Below are 18,764 nucleotides of genomic sequence, written 5' to 3'. Positions count from 1 at the left end.
GAAGTGTCACAAAGACCAAACTGGCATGAGAACGGATTCTGAACTTGCAGCATCTCCTGGTGGAACCGAGGTTGGCAAAATGCCAGATTCACTACGTAGAGAAACAAGTATTATGTTTCTTCTTTTTAAATGTACTCATTAATTGTTCAATATATTGCCGTTCTGTATACTGACATGCTGTTTTGTTGTAATCATCTGTCTCAGTGGAGAAAGAAGAGAATATGTCCAGCTGTTTTTCAAAGTACACATTTCATGAAACCATGGCACAAATACGCACACTGATTCAGCTGAGAACAGAACTGTTCAAGCACAGAACAGAGCGGGGATGATCATTAGCAGAGTGCAGCTAACAGGCACTGGACCACAGCAATGGATAGATTTACTGCAACCAACAGGCAGGGTCGGACTAGATAAACTGCTTTTTAAAAAGGGAGCATCCGATTTGATTCTGTTTATTTTTGGAATGTAAGTGTTAGTGTAACTGAGGAGGCTTGATTGCATTATCTATTACTGTATTGTCTCCCAATGCTTGAAATGAAAAAATGTAAACCCCTAAGTTGGGAATAAATCTTATTAGGTATTCATGGACTGTAAACAGGATTTGTTTATGTGAATGTTAAATATAAATCTTGTAGTTTAGTACAAAATCTAATTTTGTTAAAAAAAATGGGAAAATCACTACACACTTTTGTTTACAATTATTTATAGACACATACATTTACATTGGTATGAGCTTTTGGTATGGTGATCATCAGTGTTTTATTTTATGGTGTCCTAGTTGTTACACACCTACTGTACACTCGTTTCTAAATATTATTAGGCTCATTTAACAATACAGTGCACAGTAACAATTACATTTACAACAATTTACAATCTATTTGGAATCAGGAACACAGTGGAATGTGGAAATACTAAAATAAAGAAAGTTCAAATACAGTGCAGTGCCAAAAATCTGATTGGTTTGCATGTTGTTCTAAGATGAAGATCGTAGTAAGAGTTAAACCTTGTAAAATATTTATATAAACTCCAAAAAATAACCTGCCATGTCTTGCTGAGCTACTTAACCCATGTGAAGATTAACAAGATTATGTGTTACTGGTGGTGGCTGAGACCTGAATGCCAGTAATGGGAGGCAGGTTTTTTAGGGCAATAGCCTCCAAAAGACCCCTTTGACCATAGAGCTGCCAGAACTGGGGACAAGTCAGGAGAGAGATTATGAATCCTTTCTAAAGCATGAATGTATCTACACACGAAGCATAACAGAAGTACGGGCAAGAAGCACCGCAATAAGATTACAAAGACCATTTCCACCTAAACAAAACACAATTCCAACAACAAGTGACTAAATAAACAAAAAGAAAGAACATATAAATACTTATTCTTTAAATACACCTTGTAGTTTTTGAGATATACTTATTTTAATGGAGCAGATAGTTTTCAAGCAAGAGGCTCAAAAATAGGGTTGAACAGGTTATAATAGGGTCATTCATCTTTTTTGATGATGGAACTCATGATGGTAGCAGCAGAACAAATTCAGAAGTCTACAGAAGCATTCTGTCTGCCGACTTACAGAGAAATGCATTGGGAGGCTGCAAGAAAGTGACCCGAAACAGACTGCCAACACAACAAAGGATTTTATCGGGGGGGAAAGTGGAAATCAATCAGCAGACCTTAACCCAAGTGAGCTGCATTTCACCTCCTGAAAAGGAAACTGAAGAAAGAAACCCCAGAAACAAACAATAACTGAAAGAAGTTGTGCTTGGTACGTACATCACCATTGGGTTATATGTTAAGACAGCAAGTCAACCCAAAATAAGACCAATAAGACTAGTTGTTTCATTAAGATAAAATAGCGCCATATAAAATGGAGACGTGCTGCAGTTTGTGCAGATGGTAACCATAAGCCGAAGCAGTGCAAATAGCAGAACTGAAATTACACCATGCCCTTAGGAGCCAACAGATATTTAGAGACTGGATTTATTTTTTTTGTCAGAGGATGAAAGCTGGCTTTATAAGTTGGTTCTGTTTGCAATGGCATCTGGTCAATTTTAAAATTGTCATGGTTTTCCCTCTCCTGGTAGCAGAGAAACTCTGTTGATTAGCAGTAATACTTTTTTGACTCAGTTTTTGTGTCAAGCTATTTTCTTTTGACCTCGCTTATATGGAGCTAGATTGACCACAACAAATTGGCTTTTGTAATTTCTTTCCATACTTTTTGGCCTTTTCTGATGCTTTGACTCTGCTGGGAAAAACAAACAAACAATATTATACTGCAAACCAATATTTTTTCTTGTAGACATGAGTCAAAAGTACTATGTCAACCTCATTTTGTGCCTTCTGCCATCTATCAACATATTTATGTTAATATGAAGAAAACCAACATTTCACAATGTTCTAATTGAAAATCCTGTGTAAAATGTTTAGTTCAGTTTGGCTTCTGCGATCGTTTACACACAATTTTAGTCAAGTTGAAGAAGAATCAGGTCCAATAAGGGTATCCTTGTGTTAGACAGGTACTATATCAATGGAATAATTTTGTAGAAGGACAATTCCTCTTATACTTTTAGTCATACTGAGTTTGTTCCTTTCTGCCATATTGTATGTATTTTCCACTATTTTCAATTGTTTCTTCACCTACTTTTCAAATAACTTCTCTAAATTTTGAACTGCTTAAAAATCAAATCAGATTTTTTCTTATTTTTGATACCCTTAGATGTCTCTTAATTTGATGGTACATATGGGTTTGTTAAACTTTGGAGTTAAATTCCATAAGTATGTGACTGGTAAGACTTTTATTACAAGACTGCAAGCTAATAATCCATGATTTATCCGTGGCTGTTAATTATACTCATCTCCTTGCATGGGACTTAGGGTACATCCCAATAGGCAATCACACCCAATCGCAAACAACAGACAATTTAGAGATGCTAATAATGCATTTTAGAGGAAAGCCCTGAAGCCTGGGATAAAAACATGCACACTTCACATACACAGGGCAAAGGCAGAAATCAGACCCCCAACCTGGGGTACAAGGTAATGTTGTACCATTAATTTATGTGAGAGGAAATGTTCACCAGGTAATGTTCACAAATGCTTAATTGTTCACATCTCCAAATCTAGGGCTAAACTGTCGTTAGTAATACTGCAGGATTTTTGGCATCAGACATCACTATTCTGGATTTTAAACTGGTTGACAATAAAGGAGTTATTCAAGTAATAATAAGCCATAAACAAAAAATGAAACATATCCATGCCATAACCAATGTTTAGCTTTTTCTACCTTCTTATTTTCTGCAGACTAGTTCCTCAACTGATATTTTGCAAATGTCAAAACAAGCTAGAAACTTCTACAATAATTAAGATTCCTGGCTTAACTTTCAGACTCAAAGATCAAAATCCCTCCCAAGTGAACTTAAGACCATATGCCTGGATCCTAGTGAGCATTGTTAGCTAATGTTAGAGGGTGTATTATAAATCTTCCAGCCTGGGGATTTTTAAGGCCAAGAATCCCCACTGGGACTTATGAAACAATGGAATATCTAAAAGAACCAATTATAAAACTTTAGAAATGTACTTAAAAACCTGCAATAAACATTACTCACTCACTCACTCACTTTCTAGCGCTTATCCGAACTATCTCAGGTCACGGGGAGCCTGTGGCTATCTCAGGCGTCATCATAACATGCAAACTCCACACACAAGGCGGAGGCGGGAATCGAACCGCCAACCCTGGAGGTGTGAGGCGAATGTGCTAACCACTAAGCCATGGTGCCCCCCTTGAAATAAACATTACAAGAAATAATAGTTGAGAGAAAAGGGTTAAAACTCACCCTCTCTGCTGATTGTGCTGTTCCAAAGAAGATGGGTATAAAAGCTAACCAGATGATACAGGTTGTGTACATTGTAAATCCAATAGGCTTGGCCTCGTTGAAGGTCTCTGGCACCCCACGAGTCTTGATGGCATAAACAGTGCATGTAACCATTAGAAGGATGCTGTAGCCCAATGAGCAAATGAGAGAAAGGTCTGAAATGTCACACTTGAGCACACCCCGTGCCTTGTCTGGGTCAGCAGTGCGCTGCTCCCCATAGTCCACCACAGTGTGAGGCGGGTCAACAGCAAACCACACAAACACACCAAATAGCTGCACAGAGATTAGACTAAAGGTGATTGCCAGCTGTGAGGCAGGACTGATGAAGCGTGGGGCCGCAACAGATTTCTTGCCCTGCTCGAAGATACGGTGGATCCGGTTGGTCTTGGTGAGCAGTGCCGCATGACTGAAGCACATGCCCAGGCCTAGGAATATGCGTCTAAGGGAACAGACAGCAACAGTTGGTGTAGCAATCATCAGAAAGGTAATAGCATAGCACAAGAAGATGCCTGTCAATAGCACATAGCTCATCTCACGTCCCGATGCCCGCACAATGGGCGTGTCGTTGTGGCGCATGAAGGTGAACACCACAAAACTGGTGGCCAGGATGCCCAGTACAGAGATGAAGACAGGTACAGATGCCCATGGTGAATACCACTCCAACTTGATGATTGGAATAGGCTGGCAGCCAGTACGGTTACGGTCAGGACGCTGTTCATATGGACACATGTCACAGGTGAACTCGCTCGCTTGGTAGTGGTAACCCTCGCAGCGCTCACAATGCCAGCAACACGGGACGCCCTTTACAGTCTTCTTCCTTTCACCCATCCGGCACGGCATGCTGCACACAGATGCCGGTAGTGTGGGATCACCAGTCCTCCAGTGCATGGCATCCACCTGAATCCACAGGCACAATTGCAGAGGCATATAAGTGTGGCACTCCACTAATAAATACAAAGCAACAATACAATTACTACATAGTAAAGCACTCAGTACAATATTTTATGGTAAACTTCAGAGGGACTGATTTTCTCTTCTTCTCACCAATACAATAATAACAATGTAGCTTCAATGCCTTGGCACAGCAGATTCAAGATCCGCTGGTACCAGTGGGCATTTTCAGAGAAAAGCACCATTATTATTTATCAAACCTTATTCCATTATCAAATTGTGTTTGTGTTTTCATATATATATATATATATATATATATATATATATATATATATATATATATATAAAACCTTAAATGAAAATCTTAGGCATTAAACATGACTAAAACTTTATATATATATATATATATATATATATATATATATATATATATATATATATATATATATATATATATATTATTAGGGATGAGCGAGTACAGCATTATCTGTATCCGTATCTGTATCTGTTAACTATATGAATTATCTGTATCTGTATCCGTACTCGGAGTGGGTGGGGCCTAACCCGGAAGTATGCGGGGCTTGTCTTGAAATGGGCGGGGCTTTAACCAGTAATAATTAATTTGTAATATATAACACTAGCTTACTACCTTTATGTTTTTATGAAATACAGCAAAAACGTGTCAGACACACAGTGTCTGGTTACTGGTTAGAGTCAGCTGAAGGTTTAAAAAAGAAAAAAAATCTCCGACAGGCAGAGACGCAATGCGAGTCGCATTCTACCAAGCAAGCACCACGTCTGAACGAACCCACGTTTACCAGAACTCTACTGGTTAGTAAGTACGTATTATTAACGTTACAACCCGAAGTAAAAAGCTGAAGAAACCCTAAACGTTAACGGAAAAGACCCGCGAACCCGAGTGACTGAGGGAGAGACAGAGAGGTGTTCTGTGTGTGACTGTGAGTGAGCAGAGCGAGACACAGCAACACAATACATCTGTATGTGTGTAGGGGAGGGGCGCTGTGACTAGCCTATCAAAGTAGGGGAGGGGCGCTGTGACTAGCCTATCACTGTAGGGAAGGGGCGCTGTGACTAGCCTATCACAGAACGCTGACACAATCAGCTACCCAATGATGATTTTCATTCAATCCGATATATGATTTTCATTCAATCCGTATAACACTCGTACTCAGCAGAAGTGCTTTATCCGTACCGGATACTCATTTCAGCCGAGTATCCGGCTCATCTCTATATATTATATACTTTCACACACATATATATATATATATATATATATATATATATATATATATATATATATATATATACGTGTATATATATATATATACACGTATATATATATATATATATATATATATATATATATATATATATATATATATATATATATAAAGTTTTAGTCATGTTTAATGCCTAAGATTTTCATTTAAGGTTCAATTGCAAAATGAGCTACTGTATGGCATATACAGGGTGCTTGACAATGTTTTATTACTGAAATTAGGCTAAATTATGACATCTTGAGTTGGACTGAGGTAAAAGTCATATACATAACAGATTTAAGCACCATATATGAAAGTGTCCCAATTCAGAATTAAATAAAAATTATTAATTAAAGAAATTGAAAGATTCAAGTGTCAAATTTTGGAAAAAAAAAAAAAGAAAAAGCCACTTTCTCCTGATGGTTTTAGTAATAACGTGATACTGCTTGTTATCTCACTTTCCAAAACAGTGCATCTCAGTTCAATTATACTAAAAATACTAACAATAACAATGCATTTAAAATTAAACTGAATGCATGAAATTCATTCTCATTTCTACATTCGTATGATTGCCACTTTGGGATCTTTGGGAAACCTTTTACTCACATCTAGGTATAGCTTATTTGTCCAGCTCCCAATCACTTTATACTCTGCCACTGAACTCTGGCTTATCTGATACTGGAAGATGTCATAGCGTCCAGGTGCGTCGCCATTTTGATTGAAGGAAACTGGAGTCCCTGCACTTCCTGAAAGACAGCACAGAAGAAAATTATTCTTAATCAGTCTTTAATGCCACATCAGTCTCAGTCAGTAGCATAAAGGAAAATGAATCATTCATAATTGTATTATTTTGTCACAGCAGCTCAGGTTATTTTGTTCTTAAATGCTAAAGCTTGGTTAAATTATTCTACATTCACAGCATGCTTATTTTTTAAATGGATGGCCTCGTTTGCTGGAGATACCCAGGCTTGCAGTAACTCTCAGCCATTTCTTTTACTACCTGCTTGGTTGAAGAGAAGGAGAAAGGACATGCAGGTTCCAAGAACATGAATAACACACAGTGCCTTGCTGTTGATGGGAGAATTGCTGCACTATTACAAGAGGAGAGAAAAGGCAATTCACCCACATGTGTTTCTCAGAAGGAAGCTATTGTCACCACTTATGAACCGGTCCCTCAGTTCCAGTCCAACAGTGTTTTGGTGAAATAAATGAACCATTGATGCTGGCTGGAAATTGGGGGATTTGCAGTGAAAAAATGTTGCAGTGGAAACAGCCCTAGCATACAGTATATGCTGCCACAATGATGGTGAACAAGTGTAATAGAGCACAAACATATGATCACCTCTGGTGTTACAGAGTCCCAGAACTGGAAATAACAAATAAAAAAACAAATAAATAAATAAATGTGAAAGCTATTGTACACTTTACTCAGATTCTACTGTTATTGGTAACCATAATTTTAATTTTGATGGTACACAAAGCCTAATAGAGATAGCGTATAGATTCTGACTTGATATAGTTACTCTTTTGATCAATTTATTTTTGGTAAAAAACCTTATCAATACACACAATGTTTTATTTATTTCTATAGATGCACTTTAATCTTATATTCATAAACACAAATAATCCATTAAGTTAGTGCTTAAGGTGCTAAAGAGTCCAAATACTCAGATATGCTAACAACCGTGCCATGTTTTCCCTGACCATGTTACATATTCACTGGCACCATATGCTAAGGTGGTCCTAACATCAGGAAGAAATAGTGTCAGTGGTTTAATTCACAATTTGCTTCACTTCACAACAAATGAACTCTTGTCATTTTGTCGTTTCAATGTAGTCAATGCCGGGAAAAAATAACTTTGCATTTATATAATGTAAGGAGCAATACTTATCTCAAGCATTTATCTCCCTCAAAATGTTAGCTGCACAGATTTAATTTCTAAGCTGTTAATATGCTTTTTCACCTTTCTTTTAGATTGCATTTTTCCCCACTGTTCTCAATTCTGACTTTGAGGCATCTGCCGCAAATTTCCCTCTTTGCAGGGAAAAGGTGCATGGGAAGAATACCTCTGAGTGTGTGCACATCACTACCGACACCTGCCTTTGTGATATGCCAGACAGGTGCTAAGCATTCAGGTGCCACTGAAAGAGACTGTCCAGCCTATTGTCCACAGAAAGGGGTACACACAAACCTTACTCATGCAAGCATTACATGTAGCAGTGAACAATCACAAAAGCTGTGACTTTATGGACGTTAAGATTTAAAAATAGTAACGCTGCAATTTACCAAAGAGACCCTGGACATTGTTCAGGTAATGGTTGCTTTTACTTCATACTTTAGTAATGGCCGCAGTGGTCTTCTTTTCATTTTGCATTGCACACATGTTCGGAAATTATCAACAACTATTCCTTACCTCTACACTTTCTGCAAGAATCTCACCTGGCAGAATTAGCATATTGGTGATCAGTGCAAATAGCTGGTATCACATGATTTACAGTCAATTTGCCACGAATAAAAAGGGTCCAGCATAATGTGAGGGGTGTAATTGAGTTAAAAAATAATGAGTTGCCTGTAAAAACAGTAGAGATTATTATTCTTATTTTAAATAATTTCTCTTTGTATTAACAATCAGGTTGTTTAATAATACATTTTGGCCCTTACACCACTGTTCAACTGAGATTGATTACTTTTTAACCCCCATCATGCCTGGATTTGCAATGCATTTGATTTGCAATATTTATCTCATTTTATGAGACTGAGCAAATGAGGGCTAAGGGCCTTATTCAGGGGCCCATCAGTGGCAGCTTTGTGGACCTGGAATTTGAACTCAGTCTAATGCCTTAACCACTAAGCTACCACATACCCAATATGGGCATAGACTGCAGACAAACATATGACAGACTAATGTAATCTTATAAACAAATCTGGTGACTTGATTGCAGTACATTATCATCACAATCAGTATGTTTTATTATTTTGTTTTGTTCATTTTAGTATGGAGCTGTATCATCCACTAGCAGCTGCATTTTATGGGAAAATTCATATTTCATAAAGCTGTAATCTTTGTAATGGTCTAAATATTTTTCACTTCTTTTTCTTCTATCTGAAAGTAAGCCATTTTCTCAGTTTTTTCTCATCTGTCTTCAAGTAACTGAAGGAGACACTTCGGGTGCTAAGATAAGTAATCAATGAGGAACTTTACACTGGTGGATTTCCATGGCTCGTCATGGATTAAGGCAGTTTGTAGGCACTTTATTTAATCACTTTTTCACCCCAAAGTGGAAAGTATACAGTGGGACATCAGTGGCTTAATTCCCCTTTCTTTAAGTAGCTCAGGGATCTTAAGTGTGTTCAACTGTTTTTTTTCTCTCTCTGTGATTGAAGTGAGGGCTTTAATCTCATGTGATTAGGACTTAGGACCTTTTAGTAATGTACTTCTCAACCATATCGTTCTGGGAGAGGTATAGGAATCAATGCAGACAGGCAGCTTCATTCATGGTTTCCAATTTTTTTAAGTGGCTTGTGTCTATAATGACCTACATCGTTACCTCAGAAAACCAAACAACTAAACCTATAGTTCTGAAACCTGTTTCTTGTGTAATTAGTATTTAGATCGCACATCGTGTGCTTAGTCTTAATTTCTACTTTAATGTCTCCTCAAAATGCATTTTAAATAAAAACAGAGGGTAACATCCCCAATGCACACAAAATCTAGGGGGCATATTACTGTGTAATCACTTGACACAACTATCAATGGCAGCTGGCATGGCTCTATATTCCAGGAAGAATTCAGGCCCAGCCTTGCTTTATAATATATCATTCTATAATTATAATATATCATTTTATGTTACAAGCCACTGGTGGTGCTGTTTTTGGTCCTGTGGAGCTTTTTCCACTATGTTCCAAAATAATCTATAGTAATAATAATAATAATAATAATAATAATAATAATAATAATAATAATAATAATATAATCCAAATAATCATCTTACAATTTGTCAATATGGCTTTCCAAACAAGTCAATTTGAATAAGAGAGTTTGCTTAAGTTCTAAATATAATTATTAGTAAAAATTGAAAGCTACAGAATGTATTGGACTATATAGATTAAGAAATAACTGTATTTAATGCATTTATTTTTGCTAATTGCTCATCTCAGCGTTTTTATTTGAGATGATCCAATCCAGCAGTAATGAAATAGTTTAATTATCAAGCTAGAAGGTGAATCATAAGTACAAAACCTTGTCCATTAAAGACATTTTAATTTGTCAAATATGGTGTTTTAAAAAAATCCTTTATAAACAGTTTCTTCTAATCTTGCTTTGATGACCTGATGACAGCTTTAATGACATCATGATAGGTCATTATATACGAATTTTGGGAATAGTAAACTTTTAACTTTCCATTTCACAGAAATAGCAATATAACGAACCCATACTGAAACTCTGTGATCTCTTAGTAGTAGTTAGTAGTATGAATGTTTTATATCCAGTGTTATAAACATTGCTCTTTTAATTTTTTCAAGGTTTTTCAGTCAGAGTGTAAGTGGTTGACAATGCACCACTACTGCCTTAATGGACATCCTGAGGACGTATAAAGTTATAAACATATTAAGTTGCAGCAGTTCTGGCTTACTGTCAACATGAACAAACAAACTACACATGAATGGCCCAATAAAAACAATCAGGGACTAACTAGGATTAAACATAATATGAATCTTAGATATACATCTTTTTGAAAACTAATTCTGGATCATTTATGAAAGGAGAGTGTAAAGTTTTTTCATGAAAGAGATGAATGTTATTTAACTGTTCTAGACTGTTAAAGCAATTAGTTTGTCTTAAAATATCAATGGAGCATCAAATTTATTCATAGTTAGTTTAGTTATCTGATGGTTACTTTATTTAAATACATTATGTCATAAAACATGCACAGTGAACTTAACATATATTATTCTAAATGTATAATTTTTTACCTTTTTAAATTAAGGGCCTAAAAACCATTCATTCAGTTGACATACTGTTGAGTTCTAGAACAACTCCAACTGCAATTGTTTGTCTGTCTGGCATGATGTTGAAGCAGTAAACAAAGGTTCAAATAAAGTAAGAGAACATCAACTGCTTTTTAAACAATGTCTCACAGCATCATTAATGTTCTTATTTAGATAAGAATAAAGACAATAATAAATTAACATAAAATAACATTCAGAAAAATTTCAGTCTCAGTCTAGCCACAATAATAACTTTTTCTCTCATGTCCCTCTAATGTTGATGTTTCTACGATGTTATGTGACCTAGACATGAATGTCACCTCACAAGTTTTCACAGAAGCCTTACATAAGTCCTCCAGCAACACTTTATCAAAGATTCATGCAATGCTTATAAATGTGTTATGAAGGACAGATATAGTTACACATCAAATAAACTATAAATTATGCATATGAAGTACAATTATTGTGAAAATGCAGGAAATTGTGTTGTACTGTATAAGAGAGAGGAAAAGTTACAGCCTTGTGATACCTCAGTGTCCTTGATCTCACATACTTGTACCTTTACCAGACACCTGAAGTGTGAACAGACTCCAAGATAAAAGCTTCTGGTCTGGTCAAGTGAGCAAAATTTAAAGTGGAAATTTAAAATTTAAAAACTGGAGTCAAACGGGACTGCCGAGGAAGGTGGCAGCATAATTCTGTAGCTCCGTATACCCACTAGAATTTTCAATTCATTTAAGAATGTCCACTCTATATTTTTGATCAGAACTACCGTCCCTTGTGAGGTAAAAAGCTTAATTAAAAAAGGTCCTTAAGATTCCTGTCAGACAGACCACAAGCCGTACAAATACACCTTATCCACCCTCACCCTGAGCACTGGAGCTCCCCAGGGTTGTGTTCTGAGCCCCCTGCTGTACTCACTGTACAAATATGACTGTGTGGCCACTTCCAACTCCACCACCATCATCAAGTTTGCTGACGACACTGTTGTGGTGGGCCTGATCTCCAACAACGATGAGACAGCCTACCTACAGGAGACTAAAAACCTGGTGAGATGGTGCCAGGAGAAAAATCTTCTCCTGAACTTCAGCAAAACTAAGGAGTTGATAGTGTACTTCAGCACAAAACAGGAGTGGTCATACCAACCGCTAAACATCAACGGGACCCCAGTGGAGAGAGTGGACAGTTTCCGATACCTGGGTGTTCACATCACACAGGATCTGTCTTGGTCCTGGCACATCAACACCCTGGTGAAGAAGGCCCGGCAGCGTCTGTACCATCTGAGACGCTTAAGGGACTTCAAACTACCCTCTCAGGTGCTAAAGATTTTCTAAGCCTGCACCATTGAGAGCATCCTGATGGGTAGCATCACTTCCTGGTTCAGGAACAGCACCATGCAGGACAGGCAAGCCCTCCAGAGGGTGGTGCGGTCAGCTGAACGTACCATCCACACCGAGCTCCCTGACCTGCAGGACATCTACAGCACGTGGTGCCGGACCAGGGCCAGGAAGATTCTCTTTTCTTTGTTGCTTTCAGGGAAACACTCCCACTCCTTGAAAGCAAACACAGAGAGAATGAGGAGAAGCTTTTTCACGCAGGCCATTCGGAGTTTAAACCAGGAAGCACCCAGGATCTAGTTCAGGACAGCCTTCTATTTGCACTATGACACTTTAACTCTAGACTTGCACAGCACAGTACCACTTTATACACACCATACTGCACATGGACACTTTAAGGACATTTACAAAATCGCTTTTAATTTTGTACTGCCAATATCCTTTCACATACTGTATATCGTCATATATTTTATATAGTTTATACCACCATACGCATTTATGTATATACATATATTTTCACATATTTTATCTAGTTTATACTTTTTATTTATCTACCTCCTTTTGGTTTTATTTTTATCCTTAATTCCATTCCTTTCTATGTTTGAATACCGGAAAGACGTAAAAAGCATTTCAGTGCATATCGTACTCTGTATGTATGTGACAAATAAAATTTGATTTGATTTGATTTGAAGATTGTGGATGTCAACCAACACAAAAGTATTTTAAGGGCCGCATAACAACCAGGGAGACTTCGCCGGCACACGAGTCTTTGTTACCCGTGTCAACAGGTCAAATTTCAAAGATGTTTAAAAATCTTTAAAGACCTTAAAAATGCAAGATCCAAGAAAGGCTAGATGAAGCGGCGAGCCGCATTTCCAATATGAAAGACATAACCTCAAAGCTCATCAGTGATGGCGAGGAGCACGATAATGCCTGGAAGTTATAATGCGTGATAATGCTTGGAATCAAGAAGATTTACAGTATAAATCAGGATCTGCAACAACATGAGGATGATCGGTCTAAAATATGGGCTATTGGCTGGTTATTGATCCCAATGGAGCGTTTGAGATTGAGAGGCCTGATGCTGACCAACCACCAAAAATAGGTTTGATAAAGTCTCTGAGCTCATTGGCCAGGGAGAAAGTACTACAAGCAGCTAAAAAATGGAAGAATCGAATAGGAGGCATCTAAGATTTGCTTCTTCCCCGACATGTCAAGAGAGTTGGCCAGAAAAAGGAGGTTGCCACTGGGGACCTCTTCCACTGTAAGGACTGTAAGGTGTTGGGAAAATTTCTGGCTACAAGGTTATAAAAGTTCTACCAACTATAATTCAATGGACTAAGTGGTATTCATCAAGGGAAGGTCATCCGCAGATAATGTAAGAAGGCTAATTCATCTGATGTGGCTAAACTCTTCAGACACCACCCCTAGTTACAGCCTCACCCATAGATGCCAAAAAGGCTTCCGACAAGGTTGAGTGGGGCTTCTTGGCCACAATCCAGTAAAATCTCGGGTTTGCTCATATTTTTTAAGATGTGGATTAGTTTATTATATAAAAATCCTAGAGCAGCTAGTGGCATAACTCCCTTATGTTTTACAATCTCAAGAGATACTTGCCAGGGATGCCCACTGCCCCCTTTATTATTCACAATAGTTTTAGAACCTTTGGCCATTATAATCAGGGTGGACCCAAACATTATGGCAGTAAAGGGGTGAAGGGGATGGAACACAAGTTAATGCTATTTACAGATGATGTTTTGTTATTGTCTCAGGAACCTTTTAAATCTCTAACATTCAAGTGTGCCAGAATACAAAATAAACTGGGAGAAATCTGAGGCTATCTAGAACATGTCTTTCTCAAAGAGAGATCCAATTTGGCTTTAAATTGATTCCAACTTGTAGGAAGTACCTTGAGGTTAAACTAATGCAAAATTTGGAAGATATAATGGTGTTAAATTATGAGCCATTGTTGTCAAATAATCTGGATAAATGGGAACAGCTGAAATTCTCTCAGTGGGGTAAAGTGAATATTGTCAAAATGGTTATTGCTTCACATTTCAATTATACATCTATGATGATACCTATGAACATTCAAGACCTTTAAGAGTCCTTGACATTCTATGGGAAGGCAAGAGACCCCAGATTAAAATGAGCATGTTGATTTCCCCAAGTGAAAACGGCACCTTGGATTACCAGATAAACATTGGAGCTGAGTTTAAAGATCAAGTTCTGAGATCAAAATAGAACAGAAACTGGCCTCACCATTTCATCCCAATAATATTCTCACGCAATGCTCTGGCACTAAATGGAACTCAAATCCAGTGATAGTACACTCAAAACATGTCTGGACCAAAATTCATAAACTGTGTAAGACATTGCATTATATACATTTATATGTATCACTGTGGAAAAATCCTGAAATTTGTATTGGCAAGACAGAGGTGTTTTGGAGACAATAGCAGATTATTTTTATATGAAAATGGAATTTTTCTGTCATCCTGAATACAATATGGTGAGCCAAGGAAATGTTGGAAGATCTGCAGATTAGACATTGTGTCAAAAGAAAATGTAATACATGTGATAAGCCTGTGTATGCAAGTTAAGCTGCTATGTTAAGCTCAGAATGCTTCTACGTTTTACAAAATAATGCTTAGTGTGACTGCAGATACTGCAGATCTGGGGATTAATATTCATGATAAAGACTGGTTGGACATCTTATCTAATGTGGGTAAGAATATAAGAGAAGCTTGGGGAAAATTTATTCATTACAATATAGTACATCAATATTATTATACAGCTATATGTCTCAGGAAGGGGATAACTATAAATAATTTATGTTGGAAATGTAAGGAATAAGAGGGTACTTTTCTAAATATTATTTGGGAATGTCCCTTAGTTTACTCTTTTAGAATGTACAATTCTGAGAGTACTTAAAGAGTGGTTGAGCTCTAATTTACCTGTGAAACTATAACTATGCCTTCTTGGAGATATTATTATGGAGATATACAACCAATCCTTATTAAGATTGGTTGTATCACAACTGCCAAGATGATTTTCGCAAATGGAAATGCCCCCAAATCCAAGATCTGAAAGACTGGATTGATAGAATGATAGAAATTGCTTCATATGAGAGCATGTTGGGGAAATTGTATAGTGAGGGAGAAAAGAAAAAAAACATGGGATCATTTTTGGCAGCATATTAAAATGGTGTGAATTAACAAGACTGCTTTGCAATTGTTTAATTTCCTTGTGCTCTTGTTTTGTTTCACGAAGGTGACTAGTGGTCGGATATATAATTGACTGTAAAAGTGAGCATTGATTACTGTGGTATACTATTGATATTGATTACTGTAGTATACTATGTTTTTATTGTTAAGCAATTCTTCTTAATAGCTCAATTTAAAATTGAAAATTAGGTTTTTTTTTAATAATAATCTTTTGATTAACTTGATGCATGGAACAAGAGGATTCATCTATGCATATTGTATTCTTTAAGAAATGTAAGAAGAATTGGCCATGAATCGTTCTTGTAAAGAATTGTGACTTGGAAGAAGAATAATGAAATGTAACACAGCTAGCAAAGTGTAGTGTTGCCTTCTCACAGGACCAGGTGACTTGGTTCAATCTGAGGTTGAGGATCTGTACATTATCCCTGTGTCCCTGTAACAGATTCTCTGGTTTCCTCCCACATTCCTAAGCCTTTAGTTATGAGTGTGTGTTCATTGGTGCCCTACAATGAACATCCAGGGTGTCTTCACACCTCATGATCATCATTCCTGAGGACAGACTCTAAATCCATCATGACCCTGACCAGGATAAAGTGGTTACTGACAGTGAGAAAGTAAATATACAGTACACTGGAATTCTAATACAACTTCTGTGGGGTATTCAAGAAAGAGAGCTAATAAAAGTGTAACAGGTCAGTCCAGGCTCAGTGTACTCATGAATTTCAGGTTTTACTTATTTCTGCTAATTCAATTTAATTTAGTATTTACCAATAAAGTTTTGTGCGTTGAAACACAGTATGTAATCAGCCCTAGCTGTTAAAGTGAGATGGTAGCGAAGTTAGGGAAAAAAAACTGGCAGATGTTAAAAAGCAAAGAATTTGTGTGAAATTTACTTTTTTACTTGATAAATCTGTGTGTAAGGATGGGGCGGCAGAATCCATGTGCAGGATGAACAAAGTTTTATTTAATCCAATGGCAAACAATCCAAAACAACATGCACACTTGTGAACGTAGAAAACAGCAAAGAGATCGTAAACCAAAACAGCAGTCCGTGACTCAATCGAAACAGACAAGGGCTAACAGTCAACAATCCAATAAACAGAACAATAGGTCATATATACAATTAAGCTAAAAACATAGACAAAGAAACTAGCTTGGTATGCAGCAGATTTGACGATACTTCACATGGATGGGAGCGTGGACCTAAAAGTAGAAACCAGTAGTGAAACTCCTGTGACCCGGACGTTAGTACTCTGGTGAGGGAGCTACTGCCAGTGTTCTCACACTGCTATCGAAGCTGTGATACTATAAAACTACAGGAAGATTTTCCAAGTACATCATGGAAAAGGCAAAATACATATACAAAATCACACAAAGACAGTGATGATTATGGTTTTTGTTCATGTTATGTTCTACCCTGACAGACCGTTATTCAGTGAGTTTACACTGTATCTGGAAAGTGTGCATCAGGGAAAAAAGCACTGGAACAATCACACACGTACACACACACAGAAAGAGAGAGAGAGAGAGAGAGAGAGAGAGAGAGAGAGAGAGAGAGAGCGCAAATCTTTTCCCATCCAGCCTTATTTTTAATTTTGGGGAAAAAAATAATACGTGATATGTGGAGAATATGGTGGAGGTGAAGGAATAATTATGTTGTTTCTGGTTAAAAATTTTAAAGAATGCGATCATCATTTTCTACATGTGTTTTGGAGAAGTACCATGATGTGCTGGTGCTCTTTAACATCTGCTATGGGGATCGATGAACAAAAATCAACCACACAAATACCACACATTCACTTCTTATTTTGGTTTTGGAGAAGCACCATGATGTGCTGGATGTGCTGGTGCTCTTTAACATCTGATATGGGGATCGATGAACAAAAATCAACCACACAAATACCACACACATACACACGGTATGATGTCACTAGGGACACTGACTCGTATACTGCAAAGCCTGCCACCATGTTCAAATTCCATGATTTTTGGGTCTCTAACATATGTATGTATACATATATACCGGCCAAAATCAGTTTCACACACACACATACACACACAGGTCTGCCCAAACATGTTGCCAGAGTACCTCCAATTAGCTTTGTTTGTTGAAACAAAATTGAGAATGATTACTTCAGGTTTAATCATTCATTGTGAAGTCTTTCCAAGCATTATTGTTTTGTTCTGCCTTGTTATTCTTTTGTTCATTTTTGCCATGTTTGACCCTTTGCCCATATATTTGGTTTGTTCTGTGGATTAAACTCTGGCTTGTCTGCACTGTCATTTCCTGTGTTCCTGACTATTGCCAACTTTGATTTGAATTGTGATTTTATTTTGCAGGATTGGATTTTCTGTTACAGCATCTATGTGCACGGATCCTATCTCTCGCTCTCTTTCTGTATGAGTTATATCAATGGAAATTATAGAATCATAGGAACTGTAGTTGACTTGTCATTAGAATGTCCAATGCACTAATTGAGATCACTATCAATTTTAATGACATTTATGGTTATTATTTGCTCAAAACAACAACAACAACAGTGTTAGCATTGCCATGTTTGCGATTGCTTTGTGGCTCTTTGAGACGACTCAGAGAGGTTGTTAGGATCACTGTGCTGGAGGATTATTCAGAATAATGTCCACAATGCAAAACTACAAATTTAGAGAACAGTCAAAAGGCCAGGAAAAGATCGATACACAATAAGGCACCATATTTCCAAAATCCAGAGGGCAATCAAAACGAGTAAACAAAGAAACAAGGCAAGGGGCATTCACAAGGCAAAGAGATGATGTCTCAGTAACATTCAGCAAGGCTTCTCCATGGGTGTGATTATCCATGTACTACAGTATATATTGAGGAAACAGGAAAGGAACATGATAACAGAAGTGTTCTCGAATTCAAAAGTAGGTGACATGGTGGTGAAATGTCCTGGGCAGATGTTACAGTCTTTGACTTTAATAGTACCTTGCAGCTAAGCTTTATCAGTTAGCTTGCAGTTACCTTTTCAGATAAAGAAAGAACTCCACTTTTCCTGTACATTTGCTCATTTTACTGTGGATGTTTATTTTTTTAAATGGACTCCACTTCAGACTTCGTTTTTTTCCCCCAAAACTATTGGAGCAGCAAATTAATTCTTTTGTATTTGCAATACACTGAAGCCCTTTGTTTC

General features: G+C 37.3%; 1 protein-coding gene across 2 annotated transcripts in view; it reads right to left on the bottom strand.

The window, feature by feature from the left end:
* grm8a (glutamate receptor, metabotropic 8a) overlaps positions 1–18,764 on the bottom strand; it is a 189,886-nt gene that overhangs the window by 12,971 nt on the left and 158,151 nt on the right. For both annotated transcript variants that reach the window (XM_060889357.1, XM_060889358.1), the window contains exons 7-8: positions 6,647–6,786; positions 3,831–4,766 (exon numbers count right to left, since the gene is read on the bottom strand). In XM_060889357.1, the coding sequence (XP_060745340.1) occupies positions 3,831–4,766; positions 6,647–6,786 (1,076 nt within the window). The remainder of the gene's footprint in view (positions 1–3,830; positions 4,767–6,646; positions 6,787–18,764) is intronic.

This window comes from Tachysurus vachellii, chromosome 16 (genome assembly GCF_030014155.1).
Source record: "Tachysurus vachellii isolate PV-2020 chromosome 16, HZAU_Pvac_v1, whole genome shotgun sequence".
In the NCBI taxonomy this organism is placed as follows: Eukaryota; Metazoa; Chordata; class Actinopteri; order Siluriformes; family Bagridae; genus Tachysurus; species Tachysurus vachellii.
The sequence above is the reverse complement of the archived record's forward strand: the minus strand, read 5'-3'. Positions and strand labels throughout refer to the sequence as shown.